Genomic DNA, 23,231 nt, shown 5'->3' with positions numbered 1-23,231 from the left:
ATCTGACAGCTGTGTAATATAAAATGTTAATTTTAAGTTTCTTCAATCCTTTCTAGAAAGAAAGTGAGCAAGAAACAAAGTTATTTTATGTAGGTCGGAAGAGTCTTAAAGGAGAATGAAACACAATCCCTGTTTTCAAAGAACTCTAAGTCTAGAGAAGAGCCCTTTCCTTATGGCAATTCACAGTAAGACATTTTTCATTGGAATTCAATACATGTACATAGATATTTCATATATGCATATATATGAAACAAAAGTGTAAAAGCACTAATATTCAAAATGTTCTAATCTCTTTAAATATTAATTCATTTAATCCTTGTAACCATTCCATGAGCCAGGCCCTACTATCATTATCCCTATTTTTTCCAGATGACGAAACTGAGGCACAGAAAGGTTAACTCGGCCAAAATCAATCAGTTACTTTGTCAGTAAGTGTGAAGCTAGAATTTGAGTCTAGGGGGTTTGGTTTTAGAAGCCATGCTCCATTTCACTACACCTGGCAGCCTCCCAATATTTAGCCTACATTGTACATTACTCTTTTCTATTCTATTTTATTACATTCTTTCATTTTTTAAATGCTAGTCATGACCCTCAAACTGCTGGGTCATAACCACTACCCACCAATGGGTCACAATCTATAGTCTGTTAAACATGATTCAAGAAGGAAAAAGACTTTACGTGTACATGATTATCAAGAGCGAATAAGAGAGTTCAAGCAGGCGCTCTGAACTCTACCACGTGAGTGAGGATGGATCAAAGGAGGCCTCACAGAGCAAGACACAGCTAAGCTGAGGCTGGAACATAAAAGTATACCAAGTGCCCAAGGCAGGAGGAGGAAGGGCATTTCAGGCAGAGCACATGTACAAGGCTACAAAGCGGGGAAAGATCGCCATTCATTGATTCCCCCCAACACCTGTGAGCCAAGTACTGTGTGAGTACTGAGGATGCACATGTGAGCAAAGCAGCCATGGCTCCAGCCCTCCTGAAGCTTATAGTCTAGTAGAGGAAAAATGACAAAGCAATGCTGTAAGTGCCATGGGAGGAGTTCTGGACATTACAGGTATTACAGTAGCAAGGCTACCTAATACAGTTGAACCATTTAAGGATGAGTGAGAATGAAATGAAATGGTAAGGGGAAAAAGCATTCTAGGCCAAGGGAAGGGTAATACACTAAAGTTGAGAGATAAGAGAGAACATTGTTTAATGAAGACCTGGGTAAATGCAGAGACAGAATGGTGTAATGGTTAAAGGATGGGTTTTGGAACCAGATTGCCTAGGTCCAAATTCCTGCTCTTCTACTTAGCACCTGTGTGACCTTGGATAATTTACTTAATATCTCTGCGCTTCAATTTCCGTAGCTGCAAATGGAACCAACATAGATTTTTCTAGGATTAAATGACTGAAAACATATGAGGCACTTAAAGCAGTATCTGAAACATAGTACGTGCTTAACAAATATTAGTTATTATTATTATTTGAGCAAAGGATAAATTTCAAAGTGGGATTAGAAGAAATCACATAGTCTGGAGTGTGACTGGCTTTAGTTAAAAAATATTGATAGGGCCTACTATGTGTTGGCTACTGTTATAAGTACTGGAGACTAAGGAGCGAACAATACATTCCCAAGCTGCTCAGGTTAGTTCAGAAGGAGTCCTCTTTGATTACTGCCTTACTCACTCCCCGCATTCATTCCATCAGTAAGCTCTGATCTCCCTATCACCAAAATATATTCTAAATAAGACCTTTTCTTATCATTTCCTTTACATCTACCCTGGTCAATGTACCATCTTCTCTCTCTTTGGCTGTTGCCCAGGCAAATATCCACAAAACATCCTAAGTGACCCTTTTAAAATGAAGTTCTATCAAATCATTTCCCTGCTTAAAATGTTCCAATGATTTCCCAATAGACTTAGAATAAAATTTAAGCTCTTCAAAATTATTCTGACCAAATAACTTCTGATCCCTTAGGAATAATGTGAATGCAATGAAAAAAAATTTTTTAAGAGGAAAAGAAGTTTGGAAAGATTCTTTCTCACTGATTATCTAGGAGTTTTAGAAGACACTATAGTAATTAATTAATTATGTTATGAGGGACAATCAATTATATTAGGGCACATTTATCCTGAAGGTTACAACATATTATTGACTAGAGAAAAAGTAGCTTAATAGCTCTAAGAAGAGTACTGTTCTAATTTTGAAAACAAACAAAAACATGTAAATTAATACATAATTAATTCAGTTTAATTGATTTAAGAACTGAGGTGACCACATTAGTGAACTTCCAAACAACCAAAATCTTTAAATGCAAAAACATAGAATGAAGCAAAAACTAATAAATAAAAAACATATTAAGTTTTTCTAAAATATATTTCTCATTTTCCTGCCATATGAAACAGAGTAAGGTGAACAAAACAATACTTTGATACTAAATTTCAATTATTAGTTTATGGTATATGCATTCAATGGAATATTATTCAGCCTTAAAAAGGAAGGAAATTCTTGCATATGCCACAACATGGATGAACTTTGAGGACATTCTGCTAAACGAAATACCAGTCACAAAAGGCAGTGACAAATGAAAGCCAGTCACAAAAAGATAAACACTGTAGGATTCCACTTGTATGAGTTACACAGAGTAGACAAAATCATAGAGACAGAAAGTATAATGGTGGTTCCTAGGCACTGGGTGCAGGAGGTAAAAGGAGAGGTATTATTTATCGGGTATAGCGTTTCAGTTTTGCAAAATGAAAAGAGTTCTGGAGATGGATGGTAGTGATGGCTGCACAACTGCGTGAATGTACGTAATGACAAGTACTTAATGTACTTAATGTACGCTTAAAAATGGTTAAGATGGCAAATATTATGTTATGCAAATTTTTCCACAATAAAAAATTTTTAAAAAGAGAATGATAATGCTGTACTCTTTAATTTAGAGGTAGGAATCACCTAATTTTGCATACTATAAAAGACTCCGATTTGGTAATATCTGAGGAAGCCCCGGGAAAGCAAAAGAGTATTTGTGAGCCCATAACCTGATTTTGTTCTAAGTACTGAGAAGATGACACTGTTTATTATAACATCTCAAGTTTCCAATGTAGAAAATAGAATAAGGTATGGGTATGAAGCAAGGGGATGACTTTCGTATAATTGCAGCAATATCAACATTGATGATAATTTTTTAATCATAACGGAGAATGGAAAATGGTGTAATTAGTTTTGAATCTTTGCACGCATGCTTTCTTAAAACAGAGAGAACACGGTACCAAAGACAAAACTCAACCTAATGAAACCATCTCGCCCCATGAATTATGGGTGATGTGGCTGAGTTCATCCCACTGACTGTCAGTTCCGACTGATTCAACTACTGTGGTACCTGGGTGCTTATCTCCTCTCATCACTTTGCTCCTTGTTACTGAAAAAGCAACTTCCCAAGTGATTTCCAAATAGAGGAGTGCCATTGTGCACCTCGAGGTTTATGAGCTATTATAGGAAGAGCTACATTCTCTGGCTGTATTCCATATATTTCTAAGACTATAGCTTTATACTTAAAGCAACCTTATCATAGTAATGACAAGTTTAAGCAATTTATAAAAAGATTTTAAAAACTGCTTGGAATATCTCAGCAGGCTACGTAAATTGTATTGCTTGGCACAGCATAAATAAATTTCTGCAAAGTTACTATGTGCTGAAATTTTAAAAAATTGTCCTTTCAGTTGGCATTACTAAGTTTGAAATGTATCTCTTATTAAAAACTCTGTTTTCTGAACATGATGAAAATGATATCCAGTGCAAAGTAAAACAGGTAAGTATACATTTTTAAAGAAAAATGATAAATTAATATCACTACCTAAATCAATACTCAAAGTTAATGCAAAATATTTAGGTTATTTATATTATTAATAAATGTTTTAAAAAGCCAAAGAAAAATGATCAATGACAGTTAAAGATAATAGGTAAAGTGAGTGTTGTCTACGTGTGGTTCACGTAGAGAATCTCATTTAACTTCCATCAGAATTTCCTCTTATTATCTTCTCAAATAGTTGTGGAAATCAAAGATTAGAGAAGTCGGCTAACCTGCATAAGATTACATACACAGGTATCAAGTACTAAAGCCATATTTTCAACAGAGGAAGAAACCAGCTCCCATAATAGCCAGAGTTGCAATGCCATAATTCTCATGCTTTTCCCTGACAAAGATCCTTTTTTAAAGTCTATTAGAGCTGCTAAGTTCAAATAGTTTACATGAAAACAATATTTTAAAGCAAACTTTTGAAGGACATAAAGACATACATGCCTAAGAAATTGGCATTTTTGTGTTCTGTTGACATTTGAAATCTTTGTTCCCTTTTTATCCCTCAATTTGCTTTGCTGAAAATCTGAGATCCTTTTTGCACCTAGTGAACAATCGTTTTTAAGTTCCTTCCAACTGCACTTTTTAGATTCCCAAATTTGAAACTTTATTGATATCAATATTTTTTTATTATGGTCAAAAAGCCTTTTTTCCCCCTAGTTTCACATCCTAGAGTTCTGCTGTGGAAGATAATACTAGAATTTAAATAAATAAGTAAATAAAGAAATAAAAATAAAAAGGAATGGCACCCCTCCTCTGTTCTCATCTGTATTCTGTGCTATTGCTTTTTTTTCCTTTTTTTAACATATATTTAGGGGAAAGAAAGGAATAATTGTCTCTCTGCTTCAGAGAACCCAAATCCTGTCTCTTTATCTTGAATCAAGAAGAAGATCTTAAAATCCAATTTACTACCTAGAAGGAAAGGGGCAGACTCTTTCCTTCTCTTCCCTGCCTGTTCCTGTTAGTCACGTAACCATTTATTTGGCAATTGCCTTCTTCAGAAAGAAGAATTTGCAAAATTCTGTACAGAATTTTAATTTGCAAAATTCTATACAGAGTTTACTACTTTACAAAACAGTAAAATGTTTTGAAGAGAAAAATAATGATTTCACAAAATTATTTGAAAGTAAACAAAATGAGTGACGCAGAGGAAGAGCACATGTGAAGGGGCCTAAACACCCATAAGGTTCCCGTGAAATATTAAATCCCAAATAAACATTTTCATCTTGTTGCCTGGTCATTGTGCAAATCCAGGTGCTAAATTTATAACAAGTGTATGTGTAGTTCGTAAAAGCACTTTTGGAAGGCAATTTTGAAACAAACGCAAGATGAAAACCTAAGACTGGCAAAACGCTAATTTACTTTGAGTAAATATAATACAATTTGAAATAAAGCAGGAGAGCAACGCTTTAAAAGATATGAAAATAAATGATTCTTTGTTTCTTCATAACCCAAACTTCTTGAATACGGTAACTGATGGTTCTAATGGCCACTGTGCTGACAAAGTGATGCTCAGTAAACATCAACTGATGATGCTGAAAGATATTCTGAAAGAAAGCAGTATCTTACAGAGGAGCTCAGTTTTGAACTAAATCTATTCTTCCACATAATAGAACTTGATATCCGAAGCAGAAAATAATATTGAGCAGATGAACATTCTCTGTCCCTTGACGATTTTGTTTATTTGTATCCTCATATACATAGCTAAAGCTGCAAAAACTGCCCCCCAGAAATTTTTATTTGAATCTATAAATGACACTTTTATTACTTAGCTACTCAAAGCAATTATGATATGATAATAAGTGACACTTAAAGTCCTTTTTAAGACCAATAATGCATTCTGATAATATAATACAGAATAAAAACATCCAAAGCACAGAAACACATGACCTTCCTTAGTTGTTAAAGATTAGTTAACTACTATCAAGGAACTATTTGAAGACTTATCTAAGAAAGTCAAATTATCAATGTACAAAAAATGTACCTATTAGGCACAATGATAATCTAGTCACTTAAAATGTAAGGAAGCATACTGAAATTCCTTCTGTAAATGTAGATGGTAAAAAACCCAGAAGCTCTTGCCTTTGAACTATTTTACCCATTCTAAGTAAAATAAACTCTCATCAATTGGATTTGGCTATTCCAGTAAAACTACTTTAGCTTAACCTGCTCATTTATTCTTTTAAATTTTATACTCCTACTTATGTGCATAAAATACTTTTGAGGAGTTAAACTTCCTCAATTCAAGGGTCAAGCCAGCTACATACAACATTTAACTAAAAGTGTTGTAACCAAAGAATATTCATAGCAGTATACCTATTTCTTGGTTAATCTTACATTTATTCTTTCACTCATTCATTCATTTAACATCTAGTTGTTGAGCTCCAACCACGAGCCAGACCCTGTTTAGGCTCTGGGGAAACAGCGGCATACCTACAGACACATTCCTGTTGCCGTGGACCATCCATTCTGCTAGGGATGAAGACAGTTGACATGCAAACTCCTAATGAAAGATGGGAGCCAGGTTACAGCAGAAATAGACCCAGATGATTTGACTGAGAGTGAGTGTGGGTGGGGTGAGAGCTACTAGATGATGAGGTCAGGGAACAGCAGAGTGAGGAGGTTACATTCAAGGTAACACCTGCATGACAAGAAGGAGTGTCAGCAATAAAGGCCACACTGAGAGGAATGAGTGGTGGGGAGAACAGGTGGTTACCATAGGGGAAGCGGGGCGGGGGAGGGCAAAAGGGGTAATTAGGCTCACATGTGAGGGGATGGACTATAATTAGTTTTTGGGTGGTGAACATAATGTGATCTACACAGAATTCAAAATATATTACAATTTACATCTGAAAGCTATATATTGTTATAATTCAATGTTACTGCAATTAAAAAAATATTAAAAAAACATTAAAAAAAAAGAAGATAAAGTCAGAGAAGTCAGCAAAGTGCAAACCACACACAGCTTTAGGCCATGATAAAGAGTTTAGAGTTTATCATAAGAGCAATGGGAAGCTCTTGGAGGGTTTTAAGTAGGGGAGTGTCACGATCTAATTTTTTCAAAAGATCACTCTGGTGGCTGAATTTTGGTGGAGTAGAGGGAATATTAGAAAAATAGTTAGAAGACTATTCTAGCAGTCTTGGTAAGAGATGACAGTGGCTGTGCAAGGAAGAGAAGTTGATGAACACAGGATATATTTTGAAGTTATATCTGATAGGAAATACTGATAGAGTAGATAGGAGAGGGGTGGTGAAATTCAAGTCTGCCTTGTTGCCATCTACTGAATTGGGGGAAGATTGTGGGAGGAATATTTTTGGGGGTGGGAGTGAGGGGCAGTAGAGGTAAAGCAAATACGTCAAGGAGGCAGCTGGATATAAAAAATTTGGAGCTCAATGGAGAGGTTGGGGCTGATTTACAAGTTTGATAGCTGTAAGGTTATTACTAATGTTTAAAGCTATAAGACTGGATCCAGATAGAGAGTGTAGCTGGAGTAGAGAGCCTAAGACCCAGCCTTAGGACAACCTACCACTGAGAGTTTGAAAAGAGAAAGCCAGCCAGCAAAGGAGACTGAGGTAGCACAGTCAAAGAGTTTGGAGGAAAACAATAGAACATGGCATCCTGGAAATCACAAGTACAGAATGTTCAAAGAGAGAATGCTCAACTCTATCAAATGCTGAAAAGACATCAAGCAAGACAAGGACAGAAACATGACCATTAGACGTGGTAAAGATGGAGGACATTGGTTACCTAAACAGATTTCAATGAGTCCTGGGGCTGAAAGTCTATTTAGAATCAACTGAGGAAAGAATGGGATGTGGAAATACTGAGAGTGCTTCTGAATGCAGTGAAGAGTACAGAAAAATGGGGTAGAACTTGGAAGGGAATACGAAGTCAAGGGAAATACTAGAGTAGATATGAATGCTAGTGAGGTTGATCCAACGGAAAGGGAGAAATTGATGACGTAGAGGGAAAACATGTTTAACAGCAAGAGGAAGACTTGGAACAAGTAAGAGGGGTGGTATCCAGAACACAAGTAGGGGTATCATCCTTAGACAAAAACAGGTACTTTCCACTCATTGCAATAGGAGGAAAGTCATAGAGTGTGAGTTTACGTACAAGTAGGTTGGTGTATTTTGGGGTAGATGATGAATTGTTATTGTGGGACTAGAAAAAGAGCACATGCATATTATGGGTATCAAAGCTAATGTACATCAGTTGTATAACAACTATAAATAAGTATATCTATTACCCTCCTAGAGAAGAATAAGGGAGGATAGAGAGGGATTTGAGGGTATATCTTACATATTGCTTTTGTCTGATTGAAAATTTGATTCACCAGTTTGTTCCCATTACATCCTTGTACACTGAGGATCTGTGGCATACCAATTTGTGCATTTTATGTCATCAGAAAGAGAATCAAATTCAAAATTTGTCTTCCTTGGCTAGTTTCATCCTTCCACCTTAGTCTTCTCTGATTTCCTCTAGACCTCTAGGCTGCACCTCACAGGACAATCAACAGTCATTCATTCCATATTTGTTTCTTGCTCTTAGATCTTACTGTCTCAAATAGAGACAAAGATGGGGCCAGGTATTTTATGACAAAATATAATTTTCTCTCCCACTGTGAAAAATCTAGCATTAGATATAAAGTAAGGACTTAACAAATGCTTGTTGACCAATTTATCTTTTTAGAGTTGAATGGCTAATAAAACGTTTTATGCAGCAATTCCTTGGCTAACAGAATATGCATAATTCCTCATGGCACCTGCTGGGTATTGCTGGGGGATGCTGAAATCATTCATCAATTTTCTCCTTTACATGCTATTCAATTAGTTTTTGGGGGGCAAGGTCTAGAATGTATATCAATCAAAAGCAGATTTGTGAGATAAGTACAAGCTATCTTCCCACTAAGGTTTGCATCCACTATCTCAGGGAAAGAGCTTTAGTTGAAAAAAATATTCAAATGAAAGAAGCTTTAAGAAGAACACAATAGCAAGGCTTGAGAATTATCCAGCGCTACTTGTTTTCTGTAGCATAACATGGATTTGAAATCCATTTGGTAATACCCTTAGTGAAAAAGATAACATTATTAAGAGAACACTTATTGGCATAGCTTATTTTGCATTGTCTTAAATCAAAGTTTTCTTCACTCCAGACTGAAAGCTTAGAAGATTTTAAGTATACAGATTTTTGAGCTTGTAAAATTATGTGAGACATTAGTTAAATTCCAAATTTAATAATTCTTAAGCCAATTACAGATATTTGATGTCATTATATTTAAATCAGAATGCAAATATTGCTCATACATATTTTTCTTTTAAGAAGTAATTGTATCATCAGACAATATTGACCTTTAATTTTATCCAAGAGGTCACCATGGAAAGTTAATGAATTAACAACCAGAACAGCATTTAACCAAAGACCCCAGATACTACACGCAGCAGTCAATAAAGCTCCAAGGAAGACAGTTACTGTAAAATTTTGTCACTCTATAAAATAAAGTAGCTACTGACAGAAGGAACTATTCCATTTTTCCATGTCGTATGGAAACTGACAAAGATAATATCTGATAAAATGAAATATACCAAGAGACTTAGAATTTTAGACTATATGAAAACCTATACCAAAAATATCAGGAATACTCTTTCACTGGTATACCATAGCACTAAACAAAACTAATAGAATGTCTTAAAAGCATTTGCTGTATAAAATATTTTAATTGAATCATTTAATGAATTCCATAAGATGCATGTGCATTTATAAGATTTTCGCTTTTCAATGCTTACATCTAAAGTTCTAACAGAGTCACTAAGCGTGTAGGTAGGAAATATTAAGCCTGTTTAGCTATTATTCTAGGTTTCCATTCATTTCTTACTAACCTTCATGGACTTTTATACTGTTTTTACGCTTACCATCAATTAGGTTATAACTAGTGGAAAATGGCAAAGTTTACATTGTTCATTTAAAAAATAAATCCAGACAATTAGAATTATTTTAAAATTAACCAATAAACTATGATCTGTTCAATCTTTTTGTGGGTTCTTGGTGGGGCGGCGGGAGAAGATACATTATTAAAGGATTTTTTTTTAAATCACAAGAAAAAATGAAATATGCATCTTTCTCTTAAAGCTTTTTTCTCCCCCATGGAGGCAACATACCTTAAAATGGAGGTTATTAAGCAATTAATGGCACAGGTTTAACTAAAATATTGCAAATGTGATAATATAATATCTTGGTAAATATGAGAATTTTGAAAGCCATAAAATTAAAGACTTTGATATGTGTAAGATCAATAGATATGACTTATCACTATTTAATATGAGCTTTAATTTTTAAATGCCATGTTCCAATGAAAAAGTGTACTGCACAGGAAAATTGAAATTTCAATAAAGAATTAAGACAAAAGAAACAAACTTTATATTAAAGTATCTTTAAGAGGTTATACTTACGCAGCAACCTCCTCTTTTGACAATCCTTTGAAATTCTCTTCCAGATAATGATCTATGTCATTTTTTTCTTTGATCAATTGAGACCTAAATGAAATGGAAAGAAATAATAAAACACTGCCTTATCAAGTTGAAAAGCTACCAAATATATAAAATGCCACCAGGAGAACAGCAATATTCAGGAATAATACCATATATAATAAACGTTCTACAATAGCTATAGAGTTAGGTTGTTGATTGATAATTTCAAATTTTGAATTTTCTTGAATGGAAAAAGACAGGGAAGAAGATTAAACCCAATGTGTAAACAAATAAAAGACAAACACGTTAACATAATCTGCATCCTTAAATAAGTGGAGTTTTCTCCTCAAAGCTTTTAAGATCTTCCATGTTACTCACATTGTTTCACAGAATAATTTGCCAACTATAGAAGTGATATTCTCTTGGCACAGAATCCTGAACTAAGAATATGTATTTGATACATATGTGTAAAATTTATCTGTTCTAAACACCAGCAAATTTTGCTCTGAAATGCTGTGTGAGTGGGGTTTTTTTTGTCACACATAAAATTCAAATTGTTATTAAAAGTTCAAGGTGCAAAGTGATTTTAAGAGGACTTTACTGAGAAATATGTTACATGTTTAGTGCATTCATTCTTCACACCCCTTGCAGCTTTAAAAATAAGCTTACTATTAACATCTTACAACCATAGGAGTATGGGACTAAGCAAATATCTGATTTTACTCAGAAGCTAATGGAGAAGGTTGATACAAAACTTTGCTTTAAATGGGTACAATAAAAATATTTTTCTTCAACAAAATGAGTGCAAGAATAATATTCTTTAAAATACCTCTTATTTTAGGGATGCGAGATTGGGCTATGTTTCTGCTCATGTTGAAAAGAAAATGTAGTCTCAATCATTAAAAAAGACAGAAAGAATAAACTTTTTCAGACTTTGTTAATATTTCACATTATTTAAAAGTAAAATGGAAAATAATATATATATATACTGGTAATATAATGTTATGTCAGTTATAGCCCAATAAGTAAATATGTGTATTATATATTGAAATTATGCATCACTGAAGAATTTCTGATTTTCAAAAATTTTTAAAAGAAAATTTGATTTGCTATTATAAAAGAATTTTTATGTTAGTATAGCCGAATGTATTTATTTTGGTCCAGGGGCTTTGGTTTTTCCCAGAAATACTGAAAATGAGGTATGATCCTTCTCAGAACAAAGTAGTCTCATAATGCTTTGATCATTATGCCTTGCAGGAATTGAAAGGAATGCACATAAGAAAAATAATCAAACCTACATATGTAAATTATTTATATTGATAAATAATATGTGCATTACTAGAAACCAATACAGCTATAAATGGCAATGTCTAAATAACACAATCTCAGTTAATATTCATAATCATGACAAAACACATTGCGTTCTCTGTCCTGGCATTTCTCGGCTATAACTCCAGGAGCTCGGCAGCCGTTCACGGGCAACAGCAGTTTGATGATGCGCTTTCAGGCTCCAGGATCATTTTAAGAGCTAAATCGTGCCTGCCAGCCTACCCTGTTAGTTAGACTGTGTCCTCTTTCCCCCAAAACAGAAATCAGCACTCACAGCCTTGTGGATTATAAGCCATACACTTTTCACTCCTAAAGCATCTGCTTTCTATTCTCCACACACATTTTAAAAATGAAATATATCTCCGAAGTTTTATAGGAACCATGATATAATTGGAATAGGAAATAAAATGATCATATGAGCACTAGCTTGCTAATTAAATATATTCTGAATATTTGAATGAAGTTCATCAATCCTTTTGAAACAGTAAATTTGAATATTTTGAATATAACAAATACTTTTGTCTTTAAACAATTTTGTTTTTGAAATATGATATTGACTTTTCTTACTGCAAGAAATTCATTCCGTAGGAGAAGAAATAAAAACCAGGGCCACGTACCTTGGAGCTGTTGTGGGGGAGCAAGGCAGCTTCTGTCTAGCTAAGGATGTAAGCTTTGGGCGTGTCATGGGCAGTGGGGGCAGGGTGGTCATTCTGAACTATAAAAAGAAAACGAAATGGTATTTTAAAGGATAAATCTTCCAAAGAATCCTTTAAGACATTATTAGAGATCCAGTCTGTCATCTGAGCTGAGAATGCCTCTGTGAACAGAACTATAGCTCTTTATTCAGGAATGATACTCAGTGAGTGGATTCTGCAGGTTGCTTCTCTCATTATTTTCTTCCACAATCTGCCTTTTGGCCAATTTATGACTTACCTTCATCTCCATTATGAAGTACACAAGGAGAAAATCTGATAAATGAGTTGAAGATTCAGTCAGGAGCTTTGGTATGAGTTTTGTTAAGTAACATGGTTGCAATTAAAGGGTGAAGATTTTTAGGACAGCTGTGGATTTCAGATTTTCCTGCTTTGCTTTCCTGTTACAGTCAATAACTGAAAATTGCTCATACTTTGCTATTTTCTAAAAACTTTATCACTCACAAATAAAGGCTTTCCCTTAGAAGTGATAGATGCTAAGAATGACTCTCAGCAAGGAGAGAGCTATCCTGAGGGACACACAGCTACAAGAGTGTAACAAATCACTTCAAAATATAGTGGGTTAAAAAAGATTGTTTAAAACAAAAATCATTTTATTTTCTTTCACACTTTTTGCCGGTCAGCAATTAGGACAGGGCACTGTGGGAATGGCTTTTCTCTACTCCACAATGACTGGGGCCTCTGCTGGGAAGACTCAGAAGGTTAGGGGTAGCTCAATGGTAGGAAGCAGGAATCATCTGTCTTCACTCATATATCTGGTGGTTGATGCTAACTATTAGCTGGGACCTCAACTGGGTATGTCTGCCAGAATACATACATATGGCCTCCTCATATGGCTTGCGCTTTTTCACAGCATGGCAGCTGTAGACTTCTGATATGGCAGCTCCGGGCTCCAAAGGCAAGTATCCCAAAGAAAAGCCAAGTGGAAGCTGTATCTCCTTTTAAGGCCTGTCCTTGGAAGTCACATAGCATCACTTCCACTGTAATGAGCCCTCCTAGGTTCAAGACTAGTGAACACAGACCCACCTATTGATGAGAGAGCATCAAAGTCACATTGAAAGAAAAGAACATGAGATGGGAGATAGTGTTGCAGCCATCTTTGGGAATTGCAATATGCCACAGTGGAGAAGGTAAGTGAGCAAGAATAAAGGTGGGTCTATAAAATCAAGTTATATAAACCTTACCCTGAAGAGGAAGAAATGTGGAAATATGTCTGTGGATTTAGAATAGAAAAATTGTCACATGTTGCAAGGGTTTTCAGATGCAAAATAACCCATGCTTCTACTGTTAAAGAGAGAAGCATCCAAAAGCCCAGTGATTCCCCACCACTATTTCCACCAGTTTTGACCTCTATCTACACTTAGCTCCACTAAGCAACTGGAAGGCTTGTTTTCAGTTTTGAATCACTTGTCTTGCATTCACTACCTGTGTCTCCTAGAGTAAATGACTATCAATCTAGGCCTTGAATATATTCCACAGATATTTATCGAGCTTCTATTTGGTGTCAGGTACTATTGTAGGTGCTGAAGATAACAGCAGTGAACAAAAATCTCTGACCTCAGGAATTCACATTATAGGGGGTGGATGTAGGGGAAAAACAGATGATACATAAATAAAGTACATAAAACACCAGATAAGATCTATAGCAAAAAATAAAGCAATGAACTAGAAAGTACCCAAATGCTCACCAGTAGCCAAGGGATAAATAAGAGCAGAAGGAGAGGAAGTCAAAGAAGTTAAGAAGAAATTTGGTGTTCTGATGGTATAGGGTCTTGAAGGCTACTATAAAAATCGTGAGTTTTACTCTGATTGAGCTAAGAATCCATTGGAGGATTTTGAGCAGAGGAGGGACGTGATCTGACTTCCACCTTGAAAGGATCCCTCTGGCTTCTCTTTTGAATTTAGACTGTACAGGGAAGAAGGGCAGAGAGCAGAGAGACCAGCTGGGAGCTTGCTGTGAGTTCTGGGTGAAAGAGGATGGTGGTTTAGGAGGCAGAAGTGGAGGTGGGGAGACATGGTCTCACCTGAGGTAGAGCCTCCTGTAGGTGGCTGAGATACAATATTTCTCTACTGCCGCAAAGCCATGGTAGGGGGTGGCGGGAGGAGGAGAGCAATAAGACTTGAGGGAAAATCTTTTGAAATTCAGTGTAGAAATAGATAGTCTTGTGTTTTGAAAAAAAAATTATTACCCTAGCCTGAAAATAATTTTTCACATAATTAATGCCAAAAATTCTAATGCAGATCAGTGTCTTGTTTCAGATATAATAGAATCCTAATATTACCCAGATTATCAGGGCATGATATGATCCATGAAACATAATGTCCACTTATTTTTATACAGTTATAGCTTTAAAGTACACAGTCTAAACAGCAAATGTTAGTCCTCTCCTCTAGAACAAACATGAGAAACATATTGTATTATACTTCATAACTTCATAATCTAGTGACTTCTTCTGTAACTTCAAAAAATCTATTTTTCTGATCAGATGTTATATTCACTAGTTATTGGGATAACCAGAACTGACTAAATGGCAACATTATGCAGAACATGTAGTGAGAAGTCATGATGAACATAGGGTTAGACCTCATGTACGGGTTTGAAGAGACACCAAAACTCCCCAGACCCAATTCCCATGAGCCTATTTCAGAGAAGCTGTGAAGAGGCTATGTTCCAGAGTCCTCTGATGCTACAGAGCAAATCTGGGCCATCTCAGTTCTTAACCCTGATCTGTTTACCCCTAGCAGATTTCGAAAGGGAGAGAAGAAAGCAATGACTGTATTTGCTTCAGCTGGGACATTCCATCCTCTATGAATTAAGACTCTGTTCTGAGAGCCCCGTTTGCTTACCAAGAGCATTGAGGCAGGGGTGGTCTCTGCATTCTTGCAGGGGCCTTTGAAGGGTTCACCCTGGAGCTTCAAAATGAGGAAAAGCTACTGGTAATTTTACCAAATACTAGGAAGACCCAGCTACTTGTAGACGGACAGAGGGACCAGGCCCCAGAAGCTCTGATCCAGCCAATATATCCCATCAAGATAGGCATAAGCCCTCTCAAAAGTTGGGCTTCCAGTACATGATATAAAATTCATCCTTTTTGATGTTTACTTGGGTTAGATGATTTCTGCTAGAAAATATAAGCATTGAATGAAATCAAACGCAATGTTATACATGGAGAGGAACATGTCTTCTTTGTCACACAGATCAACTGTGATTTTTCTTTTTCTTTTTTTTTTTTTCAAAATCTGAGTTAACGTTTCCTACCATTAAAGTTTCAGCTGCCAGTTCCTTCATTTTGCTCTCCTCTGATCTGAGAACATTAGCAGCAGGAGCACCTTTACTCTTAAATTTAGTTTAATGTAAGTATTGCAAGCCCTGCTGGCAAGCCTTAAGGCACAAACTCTGAATGGGGGGTGGTCAGAGCTGAATGATAAAGTGGAAGAAAAGTTATTAACTGCATGTTGGAAATAATATCCCTCGACTAATCTGTTTGGGAAAGTTTAAGGTCAAAGTTGGGGGGAAGTTGAGCAGGGCTCCCTCCCTGTTATAAACCCCTATCTTACTTTGCCTGTGCCTGCTGGGAAAGGGGAATTTGTTTTTCACATAAGGGTATTTTGCTTTACACAATAGATACAGTGTGTACTGAAATTTTACACATATAATATTTGAACTGCATCAAATATTTAAAGGGATCCTGTAACAAATTATTCTCTTATCTAAGGAATCACCATCTTTTTCATGTTTTATAAGTTTAGTCTTATTTATGTTACATATTCTTAAAGCAGCCAAGTAGCTGTATTCCAGCATATAAAAGCAGCGAAGGGGAAAATAAGTGAGAAAAAGCGCAAGCATGCTTAGAATCCTGTCGTTTCAGAGTTAAATTATACCTATCGAGTGAAGAAAGCCTTTTGCTCTTTGTTAAATTAGTTGTATCATTTTCCTGGTGTTGGATTGACAGTGTTCCCAGCTCCTAGGTGAGCTCTGACCATGAGGAATGGGACTAGTGCTGCGGAGTGACTCACCTAGGCCTGAAGCAGAAATGGGACACGTCCTTACCGATGGCACTGCCTCAGGGTTCTCCTATCTCAAGACCACAGAGGAGACCACACAAGGTGGGTACCACTGCAGAGGGGGGGATGGTTCAGATTCAGGTGAGTAAGGGAGGAGGAGAATGAGAGGTACCTCTCTGGCTGGTACCCAAACGAGCTTCGCCCCAGGAGCTAAGGGTGAAGCAGTCTGTTAGGAGGACCCAGAGGCGGCTCCCCCAGTGCCAGCAAGTGGGCGGTGCTTCATGTAGCACCACAGGTGCTGAGACAAAGATCAAAAGGCTGCCTGAAGCCATTCCACTGCTGGTGTTCAGAAGACATTTGGCGGATTCTTTGATCTGCTGGTCGGCTCTCGTATCACACTTACAGTCTCTAAGTTTGGCCTCCACTTGAGAAGACAAATGAGAGTGGAGAAATACAGGATGAAAGGTTTGAGAGTGCTGGGTAAGGCTGAATGTGTCCCACGGCGTGAGCTGAAATTTCTGGCCCCCAAGTAAAATTCTTCAAAGAGTAACCCTCTTGCCCGCTATCCCCAGAGATACCCTCATCAGGAAACACAAAGGAAGGGAAGGCCTAGCACTGTGTAGACAGAGGTTACTTGGGGAGTGATTCTGTCTGAGGCTGACCACTGTCTCCAGAATTCAGCCACTTTGGGGTAAAAGCTGAGATGTGTGAAATAAAGCCAACAAACCACAGCAAGCAAATTTATTATGTGTCAAGAGAGTTCAAAGTAAATATGATTTTTTTTATGGCCAAGAAAATCATTTACAAGAATTAGAACTTTTAATATTATTACTACAAACTCTTTTCCTATGGACGGTCAAAGAAAACTACAGAAGAAATATCAATAACTGTGCTCCTGAAAAGAGCAAAAAAAAGAAAAATTCACATGAAGATGTTTAAAGAGTCACTAAATATTTATGCCTTGTATCATAATTTTTGGACCCTTCTAGCACTCCATGGTATATAATTAAATAGTTGTTAAATAAAATAAATAGAAATCATACATTTCCTATCAACTGAAATTTATTGGTGGTTAAATCAAAATCTAAAGTAGGACAAGTGTTTGAAGGCAGGCCATGTTTCCCTTGACTTACATTTGGAGATTACTGCTGAAGCTCTCTCCAGGCTTGCAGACTTCAGTTTGAAGATCAGGAAGCAAAGATTAATAGCAAAGGACGGAAGAAAAAAAGTTAAAAATTAGTAAATAACTCCTTCCCCCCGCCCAAATCATAAGATAAGATTCTTCATACAACAAATACTAAACACTTGCGTTGTGTTTAGATGAACTTTTTTTAAATCCCAAAGTATAGACTCTATGGCAGAAACTAATCGTTAATTCCCATACATCTGAAATATGTATACTTATTGATATATTCCAATACAAATGTGACATTAGGGATAACAATTTGATCTAACTTACGAGAGACGCAGTTATCTTTACCCAAACCGAGGGCATCTCAGTTCCCTCTCTGCCCCCACCTAGTTCTGAACGGAATTAATAATTTATTCCTACGCCTGTTTATTTTTCCACTGTTCTCAGAGGATCAGGTGACTGGGGAGCGAGAAGAACGTCTTAACCCTGCTCCTACTTCTACTCATTTCTTGAGGGAAACGGCAAGGATCTCGGCTCAGGCTCAGGAAGCTTAAGACAGAGTCCACAGACTCACGGAGGAAAGTCTGTCGGGGTCAGGGAAGGGACAGCCTGGAAGAACAGCCCGCCTCTTCTAGGAGCCGTTCAAGTCCTACCGCGAGCCTCACCTCAGCTGTTAAGAACCTCGGTGGACTGGTTCTGGGGAACAACTCTAGCTTTTTGTTCCTCCAAAGTGTGTCCCCCACCAGTGGCAGGTGCTGGGCGCCGGCGCTGCCCCCTCTTCCCACGGTGGGTGTAAGACCTGGCACAGCCAGTGCTCCGAGAGGGGACGCGAGAGCGTCTCCAGGGATACAGAGGGGACGGGGCGGGGTGGGCAGGGGCGGGGCTAGGCTAATCACAGGCTCAGGATTGGGGCAGCATCCAGATTTCTCGGACACGGGGGCGGAGCCTGGGGGGCGGAGTCTATTGAGGGCTGTGCGGGGCCTATAGACCCAGCAGGCTTTTCAAGCAAGGCAGTTCTCAGACCGCTTTCAGACGTTACTAGTTCACTTAATAGAAGGGCCTCGAATTTGCCGCCCTGGATCATCTCCTTCATAGCTTTGCATTCTCTGTATTTTACAATATTTCCCTCTTGTCCACAAGATTGATAGAAAAACGATCGGCTTGTCATTCGTGACCCGCATGATCTGATGCCACTAAATAAGTCATTCATTCCCCTCTTCCTCAGCCTCTGTTGCAGTTGGAACCATCTTTTCCCTGCCCCGCAAAAACACCTACCCCTGTCTCCAGAAAGATAATCCAATTTTGAGTTGTGATGAGCTAAAAATTCAAGGTCTCTTTCATAGAATCTCCTTGCGTCCTGTATTTATATATACATACTTTTAAAATTTTACCTAACGCTTAGTATTTTATGTTCACACCTACCTAATGTCAGCCTGTTAATCTCAGCCCATCATTCCATCCCTTCTCTCACATGTAAGCGTAAGGAAGTGAGTTTCTTTGCTGTTCTTTCACACATATAGAGAGCAAGAAGGCTTGTTGCTTATTACTTATCAAATATAAATGTGATGGAAAGCAAGACTTTTATTCACTGCCTACTGTCACATACTGTAGGAGAGTGAGCCAGCAATATTGCTCACATGAGTCCTTCTATTAACCATAAATCGATTCTATTTGGAGTACAAGAATAACAACCGTAACCACACTTTCACTCCAACATCTAATTTGCTACAGCAAATTACTAAATTATTTCCACCATGCAAATTTACATTATACATTCAATTGATCACTGTGACTACCTGTGACAGGGCTCCAACTGGATCTCCCACATCAGGAATGCCCATTCTATTCTCATGAACTTGTCACCCCATTTTCAGCATCACCTTAACACAACTCTACTGTGACCTGTGTGAATTCTGTTTCAGTCCTTGCTGCCTCTTCTGCTTAGAGGTTTGTGAATTCCATGCACTTTCTTTCTCACATGAGGCTCTCCTAGCCTGGCTTTCTAGCCAGATCCTTCCTGCCTCTTCAGACTTATTCCTCCTGCATGTCGCTTTTTCACGGGCAGTTCTTTGACTAATTTTCTTTCTCCTCTGCTTAGCATAAGATTTCTTAGAGCTAGGGAATTCAGTTAGAGAACTTTCTTTGCAAGAGACAGAAAAGCTGACTCAAACTGGCATAAGCAAAAGTGGAAACTGATTGTTTTCTGAACCAAAGGATGCCAGCTTCGGGTGTAACTTTATCTAGAGACTCAGGCCCTTGTGAAAACTTCAAGGACTCTAGAAAACACACACAGAATTCACCACATAGAATTAATCTCTCCCTCTCTCTACTCCTTCCTCTTAGACTTACTTTTATTATATGAGTATCACTTTGCATGGTGCCTGGTTTATGTGAGTAAATCTCTCCTGAAAGATTGTGAGCACTTAGAAAACAGAGACTGTTTTATGTTTCTCCAAATTTTCTAGAATAATATAGGGGTTAGTATATAGTATGTGTTCAAAATATGTTTTGAATTAATTGAACAAATGACAGAATGGATAGAGGTTCCTCAAACTGATTCTTCTGTAGAATTCTTCTCCTTACTTGCGCTCTCTTTCCCACCTAGAACTGGTGAGGGAAGGGAAGCGATGCAATAATAGTTTGACGGCTATTACTGACCTAATAAGATCGAGTGCTCTCTTCTCATCTCTGCTCCGGAGAAAGGTTTTTAGGTAATGTCAGCTCCCAAAGAAGTGAATGACAATCCTCTAGTGGGCGTCAGTACCTCTTAACTACTCCCCACAATTGTTCTTAACGTTCATTTAGTATCTCAATCATCACCTTCAAGATGAAAATTATTCTGAATCATTCTTATTTCACTGAACACATCCCCAAAGAACATATGAGGTAAATTTTTTTGCGTTCTTTCATATCGAACAATGTATGGTCATTTGGCAGGGTAAGACTTTCTAAGTCAACAATCATTCCCTCAGAATTTAGAAGATATTTCATTCTTTTTTTTTTTTTGAGTATCCAGTGTTAATGATGATAAGTCTAGTGCCATTTTATTTTCATACCTTATAATAAGATCTGTGTCTGCAGTGACAACCCCAAATCTCAGTGGCCTGAAACAACAAAGTCTATCTCTCGATTACAATATGTAACCATCCCAGGTCAGCCTTGGGTTTTGATCTATACTGTCTTCACAGCAGAATCACGCTGAGAGGATCACTACCACCGGGAGCATTGCTGGTCTGTGGCAGAGAGGAGATAATAAGAGTAAATTTCACATTAGCTTTTAAAGGCTTCATCCAGAATTATAGTCATCATTTCCTCTCACATTTCATTGACCACAAGTCACATGGCCATACCCAATTTTAAGAGAGCAGGTAACTTCGATCTTACCGGTGCCTAATAGAAGAACCAATATTTGGTTCTGATATTTGAGTCTAGTAACTATGAATGGTCATAATGAATATCCAAGACCTGTTTTTTTCCCTCAACTCAGGCATTTTTTTAAGGATATTTTCTTTATCCTTTTTGATCTAATATCTCATGGGATTTTCTAGGTAGAACTTGTCAGCTGAGTACTCACATCCTTCCTCAGATTTAGATAATTGTCTTCTACCATTTTGAAAATAATTTTTTTTTCTCATTTTTTGCTATCTTTTTCTATGGTTCTTATTTGCTGAATACAGACCCAGATTTATATGTTTTATCTCTGATCTTTTTTAAATTCTCTTTGCCTTTTGTTCTAAAATTTGGACATTTTTGACAATATTATTTTCCAGTATTTTATTGATTGTTTTGTGGGTGGGGGGAGGAATCGTATTTTTTAGTCTTTGCTAGCTCTTGTGTTTTGATTTCTCCTTTTTTATAGAGTCTTTTTCTTTTTTTTTTTTTAAAGATTGGCACCTGAGCTAACATCTGTTGCGAATCTTTGTTGTTTTTTTCTTCCTTTCTCCCCAAAGCCCCCCAGTACACAGTTGTATATTCTAGCTCTAGGTCCTTCTACTTGTGGCATGTGGGATGCCGCCTCAGCATGGCTTGATGAGTGGTGCCATGTCCGCACCCAGGATCCGAACCAGCGAAACCCTGGGCCGCCAAAGTGGAGCCTGCGAACTTAACTACTCAGCCACAGGGCTGGCCCCTCTTTTTCTTCTTTTTTAGATGCAATATCTTCTGAAGTATGTCTGAATATAGAAATTAGTTTTATTTAAGTTTCTTTTTTCTCTAAATTATTTTTTCCTCCAGGAAAATCTTTTCTTTTGTTAATGTTGATATTTCTCTTTTATGTAGCTATTGTCCTTGGTTGTTATATTAATTAGCATGAGGTTCAACTGCCAGTAACAGAAAAAATAATACAGCATTGCAATGGCACTCCGTGCTGTCAGCTTCCCAGTTCCTTTTGTTTTGTAGTTCCACTGTCTATGGATTCCATTTCCAAGATTCCAAGATCACTCCAAGATCACTCATTGCCAACGTGGCTGCTTTCCAAGTGTTACATCTGCATTTTATCCAAAGAAAGAATGCACAGGGGAATAATAGCGTACTCTTTCCAAGAAGATAAACACATCATTTCTTGCTACATCTCACTGGAAAGAACTTCATCACATTACCACCTTTAGCTTCAAGGGCAGCTGGAAAATATTACCTTTATTTTGAGTGGCCATATGACTTGCTAAAAATCAAGATCCTATAACTATGGAAAATAAGAAAGAGGAGATATTGGGGGCAATCTGCATCAAGGGTACAGATGTCAATTCACATATAAGAAAGGACTGGATCTCTGGTGCGAGTTTGCTCTATTGTCTGGATAGGACTGTTCTTCTCCAAGTTTCCTCCTTGAGCGACAATTTTCATAGCTCTGGAAGAGGTGGGCAAGTCATGTCTCCTTGAGTTTCCTTCAGGGTGAGAGTGTAAGGAACCAGCTATCAGACTGTGCCTTCTATTCCAGAATAAGGAGTCAACCCTGAGCTTCCAACATGTACACCTGGAGCCTGAACTTTCCCCTCAGAGTTCATTTAAAGTCTTTATAAAAGAGTTATTTAAAGTCTTTATAAAAGAGCTATGGTTTAATGTATTCCTTCCTGCTCTCTGCCTAGGGGCAAGGGCGTTAGATTATATCATGTTCGGACCTATTTTTTTCCTTTATTTTTAGGCCCCCATCTCATTCCATCGTTCTTCTTTACCTGCAGTGCTGAGGAGTGACTCCAGGCTTTACATTGAAAGACTGTCCTTAACTGCTTCCGAGCTGTGGCTTTCTCTACCTGTTTCATCCTTCACCCTGCTCCTTCCACTTTGCATCTTCATTTTAAAATCTCTCATCCATTGACAACTCCTACTCTCTTTTTATCACTATTATTGATTTGTTTGTTTGTTTTTGGTACTTACACATTTTTATTTCACCAGGATGTTGGGAAAGAAGGGAGATAAACATATGTGCTTAGTTTGCTGGCCTCTGAACCTTTCTCAGGAAAGGGACACTAATTTAAGACAGAGTAAAAATTAAGGGTCAGAAAAGAGGGAGAAAATATAGAACAAAAATAGAAAATGTGGTTAAAAGAGACAGGGAGGAATAAAAGCCAAGTCACACACTGCCTGTCTTAAATGTGTAGTAGATAAATTAGCTAATATAATTTTCTAAAAATCTGGATCAAATGATTTATTTGCATGTGGTTTGGCTTTTATGCATCCATTTCCTCTTCCTAAACCTATATCCTAGGGAAATATCAACCTCCCATTAAGTACAGTC

General features: G+C 37.3%; 1 protein-coding gene across 4 annotated transcripts in view; it reads right to left on the bottom strand.

Annotated features, from left to right (window-relative positions):
• TTC29 (tetratricopeptide repeat domain 29) overlaps positions 1 to 23,231 on the bottom strand; it is a 258,945-nt gene that overhangs the window by 190,603 nt on the left and 45,111 nt on the right. For 2 of the 4 annotated variants that reach the window (XM_005607917.4, XM_070261556.1), the window contains exons 1-4: positions 18,163 to 18,405; positions 17,499 to 17,538; positions 12,265 to 12,362; positions 10,301 to 10,384 (exon numbers count right to left, since the gene is read on the bottom strand). In XM_005607917.4, coding sequence (XP_005607974.2) covers positions 10,301 to 10,384; positions 12,265 to 12,356 — 176 coding nt within the window. In that variant the 5' untranslated portion in view covers positions 12,357 to 12,362; positions 17,499 to 17,538; positions 18,163 to 18,405. Of the gene's footprint in view, positions 1 to 10,300; positions 10,385 to 12,264; positions 12,363 to 17,498; positions 17,539 to 17,824; positions 17,876 to 18,162; positions 18,406 to 20,553; positions 20,731 to 23,231 lie in introns of those variants that run through there. The other 2 variants (XM_070261554.1, XM_070261555.1) reach the window with 2 other exon arrangements.

This window comes from Equus caballus, chromosome 2 (assembly GCF_041296265.1).
Source record: "Equus caballus isolate H_3958 breed thoroughbred chromosome 2, TB-T2T, whole genome shotgun sequence".
Taxonomy (NCBI): domain Eukaryota; kingdom Metazoa; phylum Chordata; class Mammalia; order Perissodactyla; family Equidae; genus Equus; species Equus caballus.
This window is presented reverse-complemented; position numbering and strand designations above follow the sequence as displayed.